At 36.6% G+C, this 17646-nt stretch overlaps 1 protein-coding gene across 3 annotated transcripts in view; it reads left to right on the top strand.

Annotated features, from left to right (window-relative positions):
* The window catches only part of LOC148977287 (uncharacterized), a 31808-nt gene that overhangs the window by 4825 nt on the left and 9337 nt on the right, over positions 1 to 17646 (top strand). For all 3 annotated transcript variants that reach the window (XM_089116631.1, XM_089116630.1, XM_089116629.1), the window contains exon 3: positions 6661 to 6695. In XM_089116631.1, the coding sequence (XP_088972757.1) occupies positions 6661 to 6695 (35 nt within the window). The remainder of the gene's footprint in view (positions 1 to 6660; positions 6696 to 17646) is intronic.

Here is a 17646-nt window from a genome sequence, read left to right as displayed (position 1 = left end):
AGCTTTCAACAAACGGAGAGATCTCCGCTCTGCTCTGGGGCTCAAACGGATCCTATACAAAGTAATAACTTATATTGTTCATGAACGTGTTTCCATAATAATACAACCATAAGTGGATACAGTAAGCACATAAAACTATTCAACATGGAGATATTAAAACAAAAACCAAAGTTTTCTACTACCCCCGCTTTCCCATTACACACACATATGTGTGTACTTTACTCAAATGCCTTTCCTTTTATCTATTTAAAATGACTTGCAGATTTATAACTTTTTTACCTCTGAAGACATCATGACAGTAACAAAAGATGTGTGCGGCTGATGCTCCTTTGGTTATGAACAGCTCGTGCAAACGTGCATGTGTGTGTGGTCCATGAGCGTGCACACCTCTGTTTGCAGTTTCACTTGTCGCCAGAGGGGGCATAGTTCTGCAAAAACTCAGAGATTTGCGCAATGCACCTTTAATTCAGCCATATGCAAAGCATGCTGGCAACTAACAAACACAGCCCAGTTTCAGTTAATGTAATCCAACACAAACGGATTAAATAAACTTAAATTTTACATATATTTAAGCAGATTGAACACAATCAAATTAAGTTTGGACAAAACGTATAGCAATTGTGTTGCTTAAACTCATTTTAATTAAATAATTTGAACAAGCAGCAAAAATCTTTTTTTTTTTTGAGTGAATAAAACAACAAAAATGTGTTTTTGAATTTATTCAAATATGAAGTTTTGACCTTTGCCTTAATAAGAAGAGTCTGACGCAGCCAAACTCTCCTGTCCACACACTGCCTTTCCTCCTGCCATTGTTGGTCAGACTCAGCAGATTTAATCATTGTGTTTCGTGAATGTCACATTCATTAAACCTCTTCATTCAGTCGATGTTATGCACCCTCACAGGCCACACTATAAATGCTGAAGTCAGAGCTAAGCAAATCAGATGAGCAGAAGTGTTAATACCTACAACACCAGCATTTCACTTCACAAAATCTCTCTGTTTCAGGAACATTGGGTGGTGGGGGGGAGAAACATGCTCCAATTTACCTTCCTTTTACTAATCATGCAAATGAGAGTGACTAATATACACTAATACATTCTTAATGACTTAATGAATAATGCATAGGAAGAACCATGAATTGTAAAATTTTAATATAACAACAATTTACTTGTTAATGTGTGATTATCAAACTATGCACATTTTCAAACACCCTAAACGAGACTAGAGGGACTAAAATGTAACTAAAGGAAGGTGATTTTTCAATTTTTTCCCTACCTTTCTTTTCCCTATCCTTCAAGTTGAATGTTCAGAGACATGTATGAGCCATTTGTAGGTTGACTTCCTCATGACTTTTTATTTGGCTTCACTATTAGATAAAAGGTTCTATCAGCGCTACATATTTGGAACCCCTAAAAGGTTCTATACACTCTTAAAAAAAGGGTTCCCCTGGGGTTCCATACTTGGCCAATAGAATATTTTACCAAAAAAAAAAAATGGTTCTATATAGAACCATTTTGGAGTTCCATATATGAAGTGGGGGATGGAACCATTTCTTCTAAGAGTGTAGTTAACTAAAGTCATAAATGATCATTTGAGTTGCTTGTAGCTTGAAAAATGCGTGACACTACAGACAGATGCAAAACTATGAAGCTTGAGCCATAAGAGGCAGCTATTCCACTTGTTCAACAGATGTTTAGTCAGAGGACGGCTGCGAGTGTTGAGTTTGAGCCATGTTTGTGTGAGTCGAGAGAGTCGTGACTCCAGTATCACACTGTGTCTGTCTCTGGAAAGGCTGTTAGTCAGAAAAGCTGTCGAGCGAGCGAGCGAGTGTGTGAGTGCGGTTCAACACAGCACCCCAGCTTGATGGACGCATTATCAAATGTCATCCCGTCGGCTCACAGTATGGTGGAAGAGCACAGATAGACAGGCAGAGAGAACATAATGCCAACAGGCAAGACATGCAAGGAGAAAAACATAGAAGTTTTATCTTCAAAGATAAAAAGATGAGTATATGGCTTTTTTCAGTTATGTCAACACTGCATCAGCCGTGCATCCTGGAACCGTGAAGATGAAATACAGAAATCAGATACAGTAATGACAAACTTAGCAGAAGATAGAAAGAAACTTTTTACTTTTACTTTAAAGTCACAAAATCGTCACTTTTTCAAGCCTGAATTGCGCTATGGCAGATTCATAAAACAATCTGTGCCGAAAGCATTAACTAAGTTCCAGATCTTAGATCCACACTTAAACCTATCCTAGTTGGAAGGGAACACTAAATATGCATCACTGATGTGAAAATGTGTATATTATTATGAAAAAGAAGTGTTCAATTTAATTCAATTCAAATTTATTTGTATAGCGCTTTTCACAATACATATTGTTTCAAAGCAGCTAGAAAGTGCATTTCAGAAATGTACATTTAGTTAATCATGTATTAATTTAGAGCATAACCCATCGCCGGCGTTGAGTAGTCTCTTCACAGGCATTTACTCGTCTCATGGCAGGTGTTAGGGCACCTGAAGTCTCAAATGGGAAATAATTAGCATAGCTGCTGTTCATATTAAAGCATTCGATCTGATTTAACAGAGGAGTAAAAGGTAAGCGTTATGTGAATGCTTGGATAAAGTGATGCGTCTTTAATCTAGTTTTAAACTGGGACAGCGAGTCTGAGCCTTGAACAATATCAGGAAGGCTATTCCAGAGTTTAGGAGCTAAATGCGAGAACGCCCTCCCTCCTTTAGAGGACTTAGATATCCTAGGACGACATCCAGCATTTTATATCTTTAAGACACTCTGTCAATTTAGATGAGTTAGTGTTTTCATCTGATCGTGATGAAAAATATAATTGAGTGTCATCAGCATTCTTATAATATTAGCAAGTGGCAGCATATATATTGAGAATAGCAGAGGGCCTAACACCGATCCCTGTGGCACTCCAATTGTATTGAACGTGACCTTGTAGTGTTTTAGGTATCCTAAAACCTAATTTTATATTCAAATACTAAAACCAGTATTATTCCTGTAATAAGTAGGTACTCTTTAAAAGTATGCAATGACATTTCTATCTCAAAAAGACCAGGTTCAGTATGATTCATCATGAATAAACAGAGCACTTAGAATGACTTCACCCTGTGAATGTGTGTGATTGTGTGTTTGTGCCTTTGGGTCTTTCATTGGAAAGTTCACACATGCACAGCTTCAGTGAGGAAAAGAACGACAAACACACTGTTCTACCTCTGTTTTCATATTGTATTAGTCGATAATGTGTACGAGAAAACGCAAAACATTCGTTGTACACACATTAGCTGTGGATAACAACGTGCTCAAAACACTTTTTATGGTGAGAAGTTTGCATCAGATTTGAGACGGCAGACTGTGAGAAGTGAAAAGTGTCCCTTGGTCTTTCAAAGATTTTTTATTTTATTGATAATTCATTACAAGTCCCTTCCAATGTCTATCATCTAGAATAGTTTCTCACTCATAAATACATTCATGTGGATATTGTTCCCGGCTCCGCTTGAAGGGCACATAAATTTAACATCTCAGTGGCTCAAGCAAGACCATTCTGCTTTATCTTTATGCAATGGAAACATCCTTTTACAGGTTTATATAGTGAATAAAATATAACTCTCATGCAAACAATCCATTATGGTCTTGGATGAAATATAATTGAAAAGCTGAAGAGACGTGATGAGAGTTATATGTGGAGATTTTAATTTAGAGGAAACGTGAGCGGAAGGGCTCCTCGGGCTGTTTCAAATGAATCACGTACGAAACAACTGTGTGTGTGTGTGTGTGTGTGTGATCATCTTAAGCATCAGCTCAATGGACTGATTCAGTTGCCAATTAGCACATTACAGCTAACAGATGGCCACTATCAAAAACTAATTAAACGGCGCTCTTTTTATTAAGAGTGAACTGAAAATGCAACACCAGTATGCTCATCAGAGCAGATTTTTTTTTTGCATCTATCGTATATTCGTTCATTTATTTGTTAACTATTATAAAATCAATTTCCCAAAGCACTGATGCCAGTGGTGAAGGTCTTCAATCATGGTTGGTGTATAGATGTAATGAGAGATAATGTGACTCAGACTTGGACACATTCAGTGTCCTCCAATGGTCTGCTACACAATATAACTAATGGCTTTGCATCCTATAGACTTTTAAGCAATACACAGATTAAGTGTTGCCAATGAGCTGCAACCTATAGCAAGAGTGAGCTGTAATTCTTCTGAAACAATCAATATAGACAAATTGACAGCATCTTAACTGTAAAAGTACTTATTATGCACAGATGCTAGTGGGGTGAAAGGTGGTGCCGATTTTAGCGAACCATATGAGATGTAACTGTGGAAAGAGCTGTTGGTGTGTTTCTTTTGTTCATATTCCTGCTGCACCGGCCTCTGCTATGATACTTTCCCTCCGGGGACCGTTTCAGTAAATATTGCCTGAGAAGAATCTGAGATGAAGCCTACAGTATGATTTCTTTGAGGCTGAGATGGAAAGATGTTGTTCACTTGTTATTTGGCGGTATAGGTCGATAAAAATAGAAAGGAAATATATTCTCTCTTGTCACACTGCACTCCAGACTGCCACTGACAAGAGAAGAAAGGCTTTAGTGGAAAGATTGAGTTCTTTTGTTTAAAAATGGACTTAAAGGCTTAGTTTACCCAAAAATGAAAATTCCGTCATCATTTACTGATGAACAGAAATAATTTAGGCTTTTATTCACACAAACATTCATCAACGCACACATCTGATATGCAAGGCAGCTCAAGCATGCTTGCTTAACGTGCGAGCTCACGTACAGTAAATGCCTCTCTATAGCACGCATTGTGTATTATCGTGCAATTTATGCACGTAAATGAGTTTTTAAATGCATGTGATACGCAGTTAATTTGCATGTACACACGCACCCCACTACTAAACCTACTCTAACCACGGCGCATGTAAAAACTCATTTTCGCGTATAAATTGCACAATAAACACACTGCGTGTGTAACCCTTCCACGCAGGTACTACACGACCCGCTTCGAGTGGGCCTCAAATCTGTGTCTCCGGCATGAGAGTCGGGCGCTCTAACAACGAGGCTAAAGACTGCAGCCTCTAGCGTCTGTCGCTAGAGCGCCTATTGAGATCGGAGGAGTGAGGTTTACTCGCACAGCAACTACCAGTTGGCCTCCGTTACACGTGCTATAGAGACGCATTTAGTGTGATCGGGTTGGAGAACCAATGAAGCTCATAAAAAATATTATCTTGATTTTAACCGTAAAAGTCTAAAAATGCTACGGTAATAAACCGTTAATTGGTTAATTGGAAAATTTCCATACTAGCCTATGTTTGAATAACTGTGATAGGTCTAATCAATGGTGGATTAACTTCTAGAGATTATCTTGATAGAAAAAACGTTTCACAACTCTTTGGTAAACACAGATCTTATTTATTTTTTTGCAATTTTCCAAAAGTCTATGGGAAAAATGCATAGCTTTTCGATCGAGGGAACCCACGCGACGCTAACTTCCGAGTTGTCCTACAAAGTGCCGTCATAACTAAACAGATTTTAGTATTTTAATAAAAGTGTTTTTTTACTAAAAAACAGTAAAACCTAAAATGTTGCTTATTGTAAATTTCTGGCAGTCAGTGTTTTACCATTGAGCCAGACCCATTAAGAGTTGCGTCAACGGATATTCTCATTTTACCACTTCCACCACAAAGTTATATTTAACTAATATTACAGCGCAGTCTCATCCCAAGACGTAACTGACGTCTTGGGAGGTCTTTTGACCATACGTTAACATCCGCCGTTTTAGGGTACCCTTACCCTTACCCTACCCTAATGAGATGCTAACAGCAGGTGAAGTTCTGCTACAATGGCGGCTCCCGCGAGGCTTCAACAAGAACCAATGAGGTTTGTTCTCGCGCTCGCGCATCAAGCAGTGACAGTTGAGCTTGTTCATGTTCGCTGATCAATGCGTGATTGATCAAAACCTAAATTCAGTCTGTTCAGCATGTAAAGCGAACCAGACTTTTCCGAAAACGTGGACTAAATCGCTCGATTTATATATGGATTCGTTTTACAATTTCTTTGTAAACTTTTTGAAGCGACTTCATTTGTGTTTTGAAGACGAACGAAAGTTGGAATGACATGAGGGTGAGATTATTTTCATTTTTGGGAGAACTAACCCTTTTAAGTCTTACATTTAAATTTATTATAGCATGTTATAGGCTGTTTTAAATACTTTCATTTTAATACACATGCATTTATTTTCATGCATATCATTTAAAAATGTTAATACAAAAGTGTAGAGAGATACTGTACTTTTCTGTAATTTTCCATCTGATATTCATTTTTTATAGTCTGTAATTACAGTCTTAATGACTCTCTCAAAGTCTCTTAAAAATAGTGTTTAGTTTAAGTGGTGGTGCATCATGAGTCCTTAAAAAGATATTTTTCTCATAATTAGCACTCATATTAAATTTTTAGTCATGGGACTGGAAACCTCTTACATTCCCCAAGGTCACAAATTGCGCACATATAAATTCCTTCTTGATTGCACTCTTAATTATTATCATTTTCTTTCTCTGTGTGATCTTTGGATGGAGGTTTAGGAAAGAAAGCAGAATATCTGAATCTTTTTTCCCCATTCCTTCAGGGCAGCAGACATGCAGCATGGATCTCTTCAGAGAGGTATGGATGGAGTTTTTCCTCAAATAATTCAACGGCCTTCTCAAAGTGCTTTTTATTGGACCTTCTTGATAGTGATGTCAAGTCACTATATCACACACATGCATGTTATTTTTCATCTATAGCTGTGAGATGTGGCATTGTTGAGAGCAAACGGGGCATGGAAAATATATTTGAGTAATGCAACATATGCAACATCACTCTTTAACAGCACATTTTAGTGTAGGACATAAAAAATGTTTCATTTTTAAGCCTATATGCATTGCACACCAACACATTCACATGTTTGTGCTGTTGCAGATGTGTCCTATCTGTTTATTTGTATAAGATGTTTAATATTATTTTGCATTCTGCATTTCTGATTTCAAATTTCAAATCTCTTTCTCAAATAGACACCTGAAATCTAATGATAAAAAATAGCTTATTGTAATTCCAAGTTTGTTTTATATAGCAACACCATAGCAACCGCCTAGCAACCACTCAAAAAACATAGAACATCCTAGCAACACCATAGCAGCCACCCAGAACACCCTAGCAACCACCCAGAACACCCTAGCAACCACTCAAAATACCTTTAATATTTAAACTTCTTCAAACTTTCTGGTCCAAACTTTCACAAGCCAACTTAGAACACCCTAGCAAGTAGCAACCATCCAGAACACCCTAGCAACCACCCAAAGTACCTTAGCAACCACTCAAAATACCTTTAATATTTAAACTTCTTCAAACTTTCACAAGCCAACTTAGAACACCCTAGCAAGTAGCAACCATCCAGAACACCCTAGCAACCACCCAAAGTACCTTAGCAACCACCCAAAACAACCTAGCAACCACTCAAAATACCTTTAATCTTTAAACTTCTTCAAACTTTCTAGTTTAAACTTTCTAGTCCAAACTTTCACAAGCCAACTTAGAACACCCTAGCAACCACCCAAAGTACCTTAGCAACCACCCAAAGTACCCTAGCAACCACTCAACATATCTTTAATCTTTAAACTTCTTCAAACTTTCTGGTCCAAACTTTCACAAGCCAACTTAAAGTTTGTCTCGACAAACTTTTTAATCTATATTTTTATAGTTTGGCAAAAAAAAAATGGTAACAAATAAGTTTTCATTTGATAACATTTTAACAAACTAACATTTAACAATATATATTTTAAACACATATTAATATTAGTTTATGATAATGTCAACATTTACTACATTTTTAAGATCAAAAGTGAAAAATCAAAACTGTGAACTAATATTTTTAACTAACATTAACAGTTAAGGTTAATAAAGGCTGTAAAAAATAGCTAATTGTTTAATAATGTGGCTGTTAATACCTTATTGTAAAGTGTTACCAAAATTATATAGATCTGCAGGATTGTGAATGTGAAAAATATGTCCAAATAACAAAATATTATTGCAAACAAAAGAAATAAATCGTTCTTATTACAGTAATTAAAATAATGATGTTTAATACGTTGATAAAGTGACAACAATGATGACTTATAACATAATTCTGAAATAATGCATTCAGAATTAGCCATAATCTAAAGCAACACATCAGTCACCTTTCTCTAAAATGAATGTGTGCATGTTTCAAAAGTTTTACTTTTCATTTTTCACCCTCAGTCGTATGCGAGGCAGGAGGAACAGGAACATTAATATGAGCATACTGAGCCGAATTGAAAAAGGAGAAGAAGTTTGCAGAGTCATGAGGAATTTGTTGCTGATGTTTCTGTTCTCGGATTGAGAGTTAAATAAATGAAACCTCCAGCTTGTCACTTTTTCTATTACTTTCTCTCCCTAGACAAACATGAGCTTATCATGTTTTTAACTCTGTTTTCCAATATATACAATTATCTGGCTGCTACATATTCAGCTTTGGAAAGATTAAATGTAATACTTCATGCTGCAAAAGATGCAGTAATTCAGAGTTTAGCACAAACTAGTTTTAAGAAATATTGCACAATTTTCAAATGGCACTTTTTAAAATATTTACAGAGAAAGAATATATATATATATATATATATATATATATATATATATATATATACGTGTGCATGACACATTCAGCAAAACTTTTTGTCATTGCTTTCACATAATACATTCAATTTTCCATAATCCATGAACACTTTTGTCATTCAAGCTTCACCATCTGCAAAAAACGATTTGCAGCACATTTTTCAAATGCTAACACACTGCTTTCAAAATTGATAAAAGCTAATTTAAATTAGAATAATGATAAACTCTGTGCATTTCTACAGGAGTAATATATTGAAATATATTGTATGTTGTATTCTTTCAGAATTATCATTGGCTGGTAGGGGGGGAAAAATGTAAAATAGGGTAGCATTTTATTTAAAATGATACGATACCGATACTTTGCTACAATGCTCATTTTTTAAGAAAAAAAAATTAATTACGCTTGAAGGCAAATCGCAACACGTACTGGGCATCACAGTTTTTTACAATCACTTTGTTACTATTTTCAGAACCTTGATTTCATTTTTCACAACTCTAGACAAACTTCACAACCAATGATTAAAATGCACATTTTTCAAAACTTTAACCCATTTCTTAATTGTTTGGATGCAATACACATTCAATTTAGATCATCTGTTCATTCAACATAAATCACCTGTTCAATATGACACAAATTAACAACAAAGTACGACTATTTCAAAAGGCAATTCACACATTATATTTCAAATGATTGTCTATTCATTTCCTTACAATGATCTGCAAAGTAACTGTTGCATTACTCTTAATGCATAGTTGTATGGAAACAGACACACAATCTTCCATGTTTACAGTAAATCATGAAAGTTTCAAGATTACGAGATTCATTGTCACCAATTAGCGTGGAGCATTAACCAATTAGACCACAATATCCATGGATGTAGTACTACTACTGCAGTACTTTTACAGAGATGTATTTACTGTACATGTACTGCCATAATGAAACCTGTATCACCTATTTTGTTCTACAATATTTAATGATTGTATGAACAATGACACAGTGAATGCAATGTTTTGAACATTAGACAGCCTATGTTACAAGTGATTACCGTTTTGAGTTTTGTATCTAGAGTTTTAAAAAAAAGTCATCAAGGTTCTGAAAATAGTAGCAAGGTGATTGTAAAAAACTGTAATAACAAATTTAGGTAACACTTTACAATAAGGTTATTAAGTTAACATTAGTTAACAACCTGAACTAAGAAGGAACAATACTTCTTCAGCATTTTTTAATCTTAGTTAATATTAATCTCAACATTTACTAATAAAATTAAAGGTTGTATTTGCTAACATAGTTAGGGATACTCCACCGTTTTTTCATATGAAACTATGTTATTCCCTTAACTGAGTTGATACAACCTCTCTCGTCTCAGTGCGTGGACTCAATCGCTCTTGCCCGTGAGACACTTTGATTGCATTTAAAGGCATACTCCACTTTTTTGGGGGGAATAGGCTCATTTTACAACTCCCCCAGAGTTGAGTTTTACCATTTTCAAATCCATTCAGCCGATTTCCTGATATTTAGAAGAATATCAGTAACCAGACAGTTTCTGGTCCCATTGACTTACAAAGTCAATGGGGCCTGAAACTGTCTGATTATTGATATTCTTCTAAATATCAGCAAACCAGACAGTCAATGAGACCAGACATTTTCTGGTCTCATTGACAAAGTCAATGGGACCAGAAACTGTCTGGTTACTGATATTCTTCTAAATATCGGAAAATCGGCTGAATGGATTCAAAAACGGTAAAACTCAACTGTTTAACTCTGGGGGAGTTGTAAAATGAGCCTATTTCCAAAAAAAAAAAAAGTGGAGTATCACTTTAACTAGCCCAGTTCATTCAATATGGGCCAAGCGGAGAAGCGACCAAACACCTCCACGTTTTTCCTATTTAAATACAGTTACACGAGTAGTGTAACTCGACCAAGAATGGTGACACAAAATAAAACATTGCGCTTTTCTAAGTGTGTAAAGTGGATAACTATAATGTAAGGAGGAATACACAGCAAGTGCTTGGGAGCACTTCGACTCGGCGCACATTTATCTATATGGACTCATCACTCCGGAGAGTGAGAGGGGTGAGAGGAGTTTTCACGAGTGATGATATTACTGCGCCGAGTCGAAGTGCTCCCAAGCACTTGCTGTGGTATTCCACCTTACAATATAGTTATGGATATACAATTCAGTTATGTTTACAGAAAATTTGGTTGAATTCCTCCAAATACTGCACGCAGAAAATCTGCTCAGATCACATGGGCTAAATAGCATATTTTGGTTTTAAGAGGAACCGACTTTGGTGCACAATTAATGTTGTGTATATTATAATCATGATCATATGTAATCAAATCAAATGTCTTCTAGAAGTTGCATTCAAAATCCATTTGACTCAAAAATCTGTGGTCTGAATGGGCATGACACCTCAGAATATGTAAAGTTTAGTCTGGGATGCTAATAGCCAGTATATTTAGACTTATGTCTGATTTCATTTAAAGGGATACTCCACTTTTTTTGGAAATAAACTCATTTTACCACTCCCCCAGAGTTAAACAGTTGAGTTTTACCGTTTTCAAAATTTCTGATATTTAGAAGAGTATCAGTAACCAGACAGTTTCTGGTCTCATTGACTTCCATAGTAGGAAAAAAATATATACTATGGTAGTCAATGAGACCAGAAACTGTCTGGTGACTGATATTCTTTTAAATAGCAAAAAATCGGCTGAATACGTTCGAAAACAGTAAAACTCAACTGTTTAACTCTGGGGGAGTTGTAAAATGAGCCTATTTCCAAAAAAAGTGGAGTATCCCTTTAAGCCAGCTAAAGATGTCAATCAGATGACTTTGTCCTGTTTTAGCATTAACGCATTCTTCAATGTTTTTGCAGCTCTTTGAATGTGTGTGTGTGCTTCCTCTCTCCAGAGGGACACGAGCACTACATTTCCATACACCCACATGCTCTGCATTCCGTTCTCACGGGCAAATTATTTCATTTGCTGTAATTCAGCCCGAGGATCTATGTGACATTAGCCTTAAATGCATCCCACCGGCTGAGAGACCCCGTGTCATATTAGGAATATCATGTTCCCCGCACACACAATACGTGCACTCATAATTCCAGCATGAAATACTGCCGTTTCACATGAATAATGCAACAGCGGCAAAAGCGGTAATGTCTGCGGCTTTGTCCACTCTGGATTCGGTGAATTGTACGGCCCCCCGGGGAGACGCACACCATCACGGATATCATTTCGCTCCATCTGCATTTGATTTACAATGCATTCTTGCGATAAATGGCGGTTATTGATGGGTGTAATCTTGAGTTATAGCATAGAGGTCATTATAGATAATTTCACTGTGATTTCATACAGTCAATTAGACCACACTCTTCTGCGTGGGACTCTTTTACCAGAGGCCTAACACCTTTTGCAGCGGAAAGATTTATTATAGTTTAAAGGTAGAAGGAAAATTATTATTTGAATTATTTATCCGATGCGTAAAAGATGGTTTCCTCTTCATATTTCTTAAGGCATGTGATAAAGATAGTAGACACAAAAAAACAGAGACATAATTTACGCTATAAACTCTGACGATCGTAACTGTAAGATACTGTAGTAACAGGATAACTATGAATTTGTAACCTGATATGTAATATTCGGTTCTTAGCTTTTGCAGATTGAAGTAAGAATTCAAATTTTATTGTAATAACTGAAAAATGGAAGTAAGGAATAATTGAAGACGGGGCGTTTAATTATTGAAGGTTTCATGCAATCCCGCGGTGGTAAAGCAACCACAGCGAGAGGAAGGTGTCCATTAGGTTTTCAATAATTCAACAAAACAGAGTAAATTATTCCTTAAACCGCAGTTACCACATGTTTCACCCAAAACCAAATTTTAGGATTTTGTCCCTAAAATGTTCTGTTGAGTGGAACCTCTTACTCAAAGTGCTGATTTAGTGCTTTTACACAACCCAAGCCTATACCTAACTTAAAATACCCTTAGAAGGTAACTTGAAACTTTGCTGTATACATCCGTCCTGAATTAGTGCCTGTCAAATGTAGTACGGCTGTAATGATGGAGGCAAAAACCCAAACGCAATATATTTACAAAAAGAACACAATAAAACAAAGAAAAACATGTCATGAAAACTCTGAACTAAAGCAGGAACATGAACTAGAAAACAAGACTACAGGAGCCTGGACATGGAACGATCAATACTCGACAAAAACACAGGGCAAACAAGAGGGCTTAAATACACACAATACTAACAACAAGACAAGGGACACCTGTGAACCAGTTATAACATGACATAAGACTAAATCAGGGGATGACAGACAAAAGACAGGAACAAGAAACAAACACCCAACACGTGACAATGCCAAATGTGTAGGTGGAAACACAAAATGAATGCGCTTTATCTAATAAAAAAATTGTATAGATTACAAGCAATATTATTAATTAAATTTAACAATAGAATTGAGTAATAATTCATTATTAATGCATTAAAAGTTAACCATTTAAAATGAGAAACTTTTTTTAGAATGTATGTTTAAGTCACCATTGTGGTGATCAGTGTTTGTTTTAAAATGACGGTTTTCTCCTTCAGTGATTCTGTTTGTTAACATCAGGTGTTTTGATAATGTAAAATAATTAATCTTTGACGTCTGTCTGTTATTCAGATATTTTTGTTTAATTTTTTCGTGTAAACTTTACTCATTTTAACTGGTTAACTTTTAAGGAATTAATATGATTAAGTATTACTCAATTCTAATTTGTTCAATTTAATTAATAATGTTGCTTGTAATCTGTTGCCACAATTTAATTGATTAGATAAAGCATATTCATTTTTACAGTGTTGGGGAATATCACGCTGACACGTAGTACTTCCGCATTCAGTGATCTTTGCGCACTGCCACTTCCGTTGAATCACCGATCACTCTGGCGAACTGATGACGGACTACACTAGGTTTATTTATACGGCATCCCTGGTAAATTAGTCTGATTCACTAAAGTGCCGGTGTCGTGCCGAAAAGTGATGGTCCGCCGAAAATTGATGGCCGGCCGCGGGAGCGCGAGCAACGTGTTAAAGATGTATCGCCCATTCTCTTTACGAATGCAGTTCGTCATAACGTGCAAATAAACATCACTCACCCAGTACTTTTTACCTATTAAAATACCTGTAAAGGACCAATACAACCATTATAATGCATGTATTTCACCTGCCAAAAATTGATTAAAGCCTCTATTAATTAAAATGTTATTTCTGCCCTGAAATTAGTTGATACTATATCTCACGACCAATTCGTACGAATTCGTACGAGTGATTAAAAAGTGGCTAATTCGTACTAATTTATACGACCTCACTCGTACGAATTCTTACGATTTGTCTAAACCCACGTGATGGTTAAGTTTAGGGGCGGGGTCAGGAGTAGGTCATTCGTACGAATTCATACGAATTGGCCAATTCGTAAAATACGTACGATTTAGCAAAATCATACTAATTCGTACAAGTGAGGTCGTATGAATTGTTATGAATTAGCCTTTTACTCAATTCAGTCGGGAATCCATGAAAACTTAAGTAGGGTTGGCGTTGTTGGTTAGATTTACAAAGTGGAACAGAGCAGTGACATCTAGCCTTCGTTTCGGCCATTGTTGAACTGCATCGGAAGAGGACATGCACAGAGGTGACAAATCCCGCCCATGAAACCCGGAAGCGTGATAATCCCCTATTGTCAAAGTATGTTTATTCAATATTGATATTGAGCAATGAAGAGTTTGGAATAGTTATCAACTTTTTGACTGTGGCAATGACCCTGCATTTGACCCTGCAATGAAAGTAATAATGAATTTGGCTTGATCTAGGACACTTACGTACAAGCCTAAACTGTACACTGGTCCTATGGGTATCAATATGCAATTGTATGACATAGAATATCCCAACACTGTCAATGCACTCAAAAGTATACAAACTTATAGTGCATTGTATTAGTATGCACTACATAGTATGGTGGGAATAGAGTATGGATTTGGGAAAGAGTTTTGAAACAATTTGCAAAATGCAGTCAACAAACATCAGTTTGAGAAAATGAATCAACACCGTATGAATGTTTTCCAACCAATTAGAATTCAGCAGTGCCCTTGTATAAAGCAGTGCCCAAGTATTTGCTCCATTTACATTTATTCATTTAGCTGATGCTTCTATCCAAAGTGACGTACAATTGCTGTATATGTCAGAGGTCGCACGCCTCTGGAGCAACTATGGGTTAAGTGCCTTGCTCAGGGACCCATTGGTGTCTCCCAGTGGATTCGAACCTGAGGCCTTCACACCAAAGGCATGTGCCTTATCCACTGCGCCATCACCACATCACATTTACATTATGCCATTTACTCTAACTACACATGTTCAGGACTCACTCTGTCTCTAATATCATAAGAACCTCTAATATGTGCTAATTCTGAATATAAGATGTGCACTGAACAGCAGTTAACAGGTGTAGAATCTCAGAAAGAGAGCACAAAATCGAACCAACACAGATGTTGTATCTGTTGATACTTGTTTGACAAATTGCTTTTCATGCATGCCACAGATGCTCTATGTCTTCAGTTTGTAAATCTGCTTTGGACCATTATTTTTTTCTTTAAAAATAACAACAACAAAAAAACATGTTGTTCTTGTTCTCCACTCTTAGTGAATATGTTTGGATCCAAAAGAAAGTCCCAGAGAACTTGAACTTGCTTAGGCCACGTTTACACAAAGCCGGGTATTTAGCAAAACGAATATTTTCCCCCTCTCCGTTTTCAAAAATAACATAGTTTACACACTCGCATAAATACGCCGTCGAGCGCCATCATAACTATGCCAAACCTATTGGCGGCAGTGTAGGGGTTAAGGATAAAGCCATGCAAGCCAATCAGAATCCTCAGAATCGACAAGAGAGAACCTAAAACGCCGTTTCTCCCAGTTCACACGACAACACATAACCAGCGTTTTCAGAAATCTCCACTTTGGCCGGAGTTTTTAGAAATAATCGTTTTCAGTGATAAAAACGACGTTTTCGTGTAAATGAGAGGGCAAAACGCAGAGAAATATCTGCGTTTTCCCATCGTGTAAACGGGGCCTTATTCCAGTGCTGTTTGCACCAGACCCAGCAGTTTAAAATGACTTTAAAATGTCTTTGGAAAGTTTTGTTCTTTTTTTTTTTTTTTCAACGCAGCATCAAATCAGATGATTTATTACTTGTAGTTCTACTAGTTTTATCTTAGACGTGTCTTTTAGTTTGCAGTATATTGGCAAAGCTAACAGACAGCTCCATGGCCGGATTAATGGACATCGAAGTTCCATTAGCCGTGGTGACCTCAAACTCCCTGTGGCAAGGCCCTTTCAGTTTGCAGCATCAATACAGTGGCCCTTTCCTGTAGATACTCTAATATAAAAATACAAACGCCGTTAGAGTGTGAGAATAGATAGCAAAAGAAACCCTCTTGCTGTTTTGCAAATCTGATCTGCATACAGGAGGCAATTGGTAGAAGATACGGCAGCCAAATAGTCATTAAATCCAACAGGTTCACATATTTTTTTAGTGTAAATATTCAGTTTCACTTTATTTTGATGGTCTCTTTAACACATTCTGTTGACTATAACATTGTAATCTATTAAAGTGTTTGCAATCTACTAATTCTCTGATGAGAGTTAGTTGACATATAGTTGCAAAGTTACTTATAGTCAACAGCACGTTCACAATATTACCAAATATTCACGCTGTGTTCAGTAAAGAATGAAAATATGTCATTGTTTGTGTGTTGTTTGTTTAGGTAGAATGGGTTTCTTAGACTACTTATCTGAATTTCAGATTAAATTTTAGGATCAATTTCAGAGAAAGTCAGATCTCTGGTCAGTATCTCGAGGAGGGCTTTCTTTAAATGTCATGTTTTATCACCAGCTGTGCTCTTGCTATATGGTTCAAGCAGTTTCACTTCTTTCTTCTTCAGCGGTTCTGACAAGCTGCTTAATTTAAAGTAACTTTCCACATTCCTTCATAATAAGGAATACAGCCATGTTAACGGCCTGTGAACAGCTCGTGATAAGCTTCAATGACAGCATCATTAACAGGGAGGTGGAGATGATCATTCTGTAACACCTCTCCTTCTGATCTCTCTCTCTCTCTCTGTGCTAGTCTAAAGACGTCTGTAATAATTAAAGAAATTTTGCATTCACATTCATCTCAAAGGCAATTGCTTTGCTGGCACCTCCTTTGTGACCTCCTAAGTGCCCTACAAGAAACAAAAGCCTATCTACTTATAATTTTATGACATTTTTAAAGGGGGGGTTGATTGTGATTTCACTTTTTTCATTTTAAATAGTTCAATGTAAGCAGAGATATCGTCTTTTAAAAATCAGGAAGTTTAATGCCTACAAAAACGACTGGATTGGGACTACAGCTGGGTTTTAGACGTCACTAACCCACACATTTACATCAACCCTCCCTCCGAAAAATGCAAAAAAAGGGCATGCGCATATTCGTCAAGTGTGTTGTGTTCACCAGCTGTCAGGTCTTCTGTGTTCGGGCTTCCCACGGACATTGTAGTTCGTCAACAATGGATACAATTTATGTTTGATTATGTTTATGATTATGCTCAGATCTTTATTCCTGCCCATTTCTCCTGTTTCCAACTCGTTGATTATGAGAACCGATTGTTTGCGTACCATCAAATCTACCCTGAACATAAAATGTGGCCTTGCTAGGAGACGATCAACGATATTTGCTTTACCTGTGACTGATTATAATTTCTTTAGCTCATCAGTGGTACGTTTTTTTTTTTTTTTTTTTTTTTTGCGTGATTAAATTCTTTCCACTGCAGCTTTGGAGGGCTTTAGGGGCTTTGGGGAATGTTTAGGATAAGAGGTTTAGAATAAAAAAATGTGTGCCTTTGTGACAGTATCAAATAGATACATG

This window comes from Pimephales promelas, chromosome 10 (genome assembly GCF_988280905.1).
Source record: "Pimephales promelas chromosome 10, fPimPro1.hap1.1, whole genome shotgun sequence".
Classification (NCBI taxonomy): Eukaryota; Metazoa; Chordata; class Actinopteri; order Cypriniformes; family Leuciscidae; genus Pimephales; species Pimephales promelas.
This window is presented reverse-complemented; position numbering and strand designations above follow the sequence as displayed.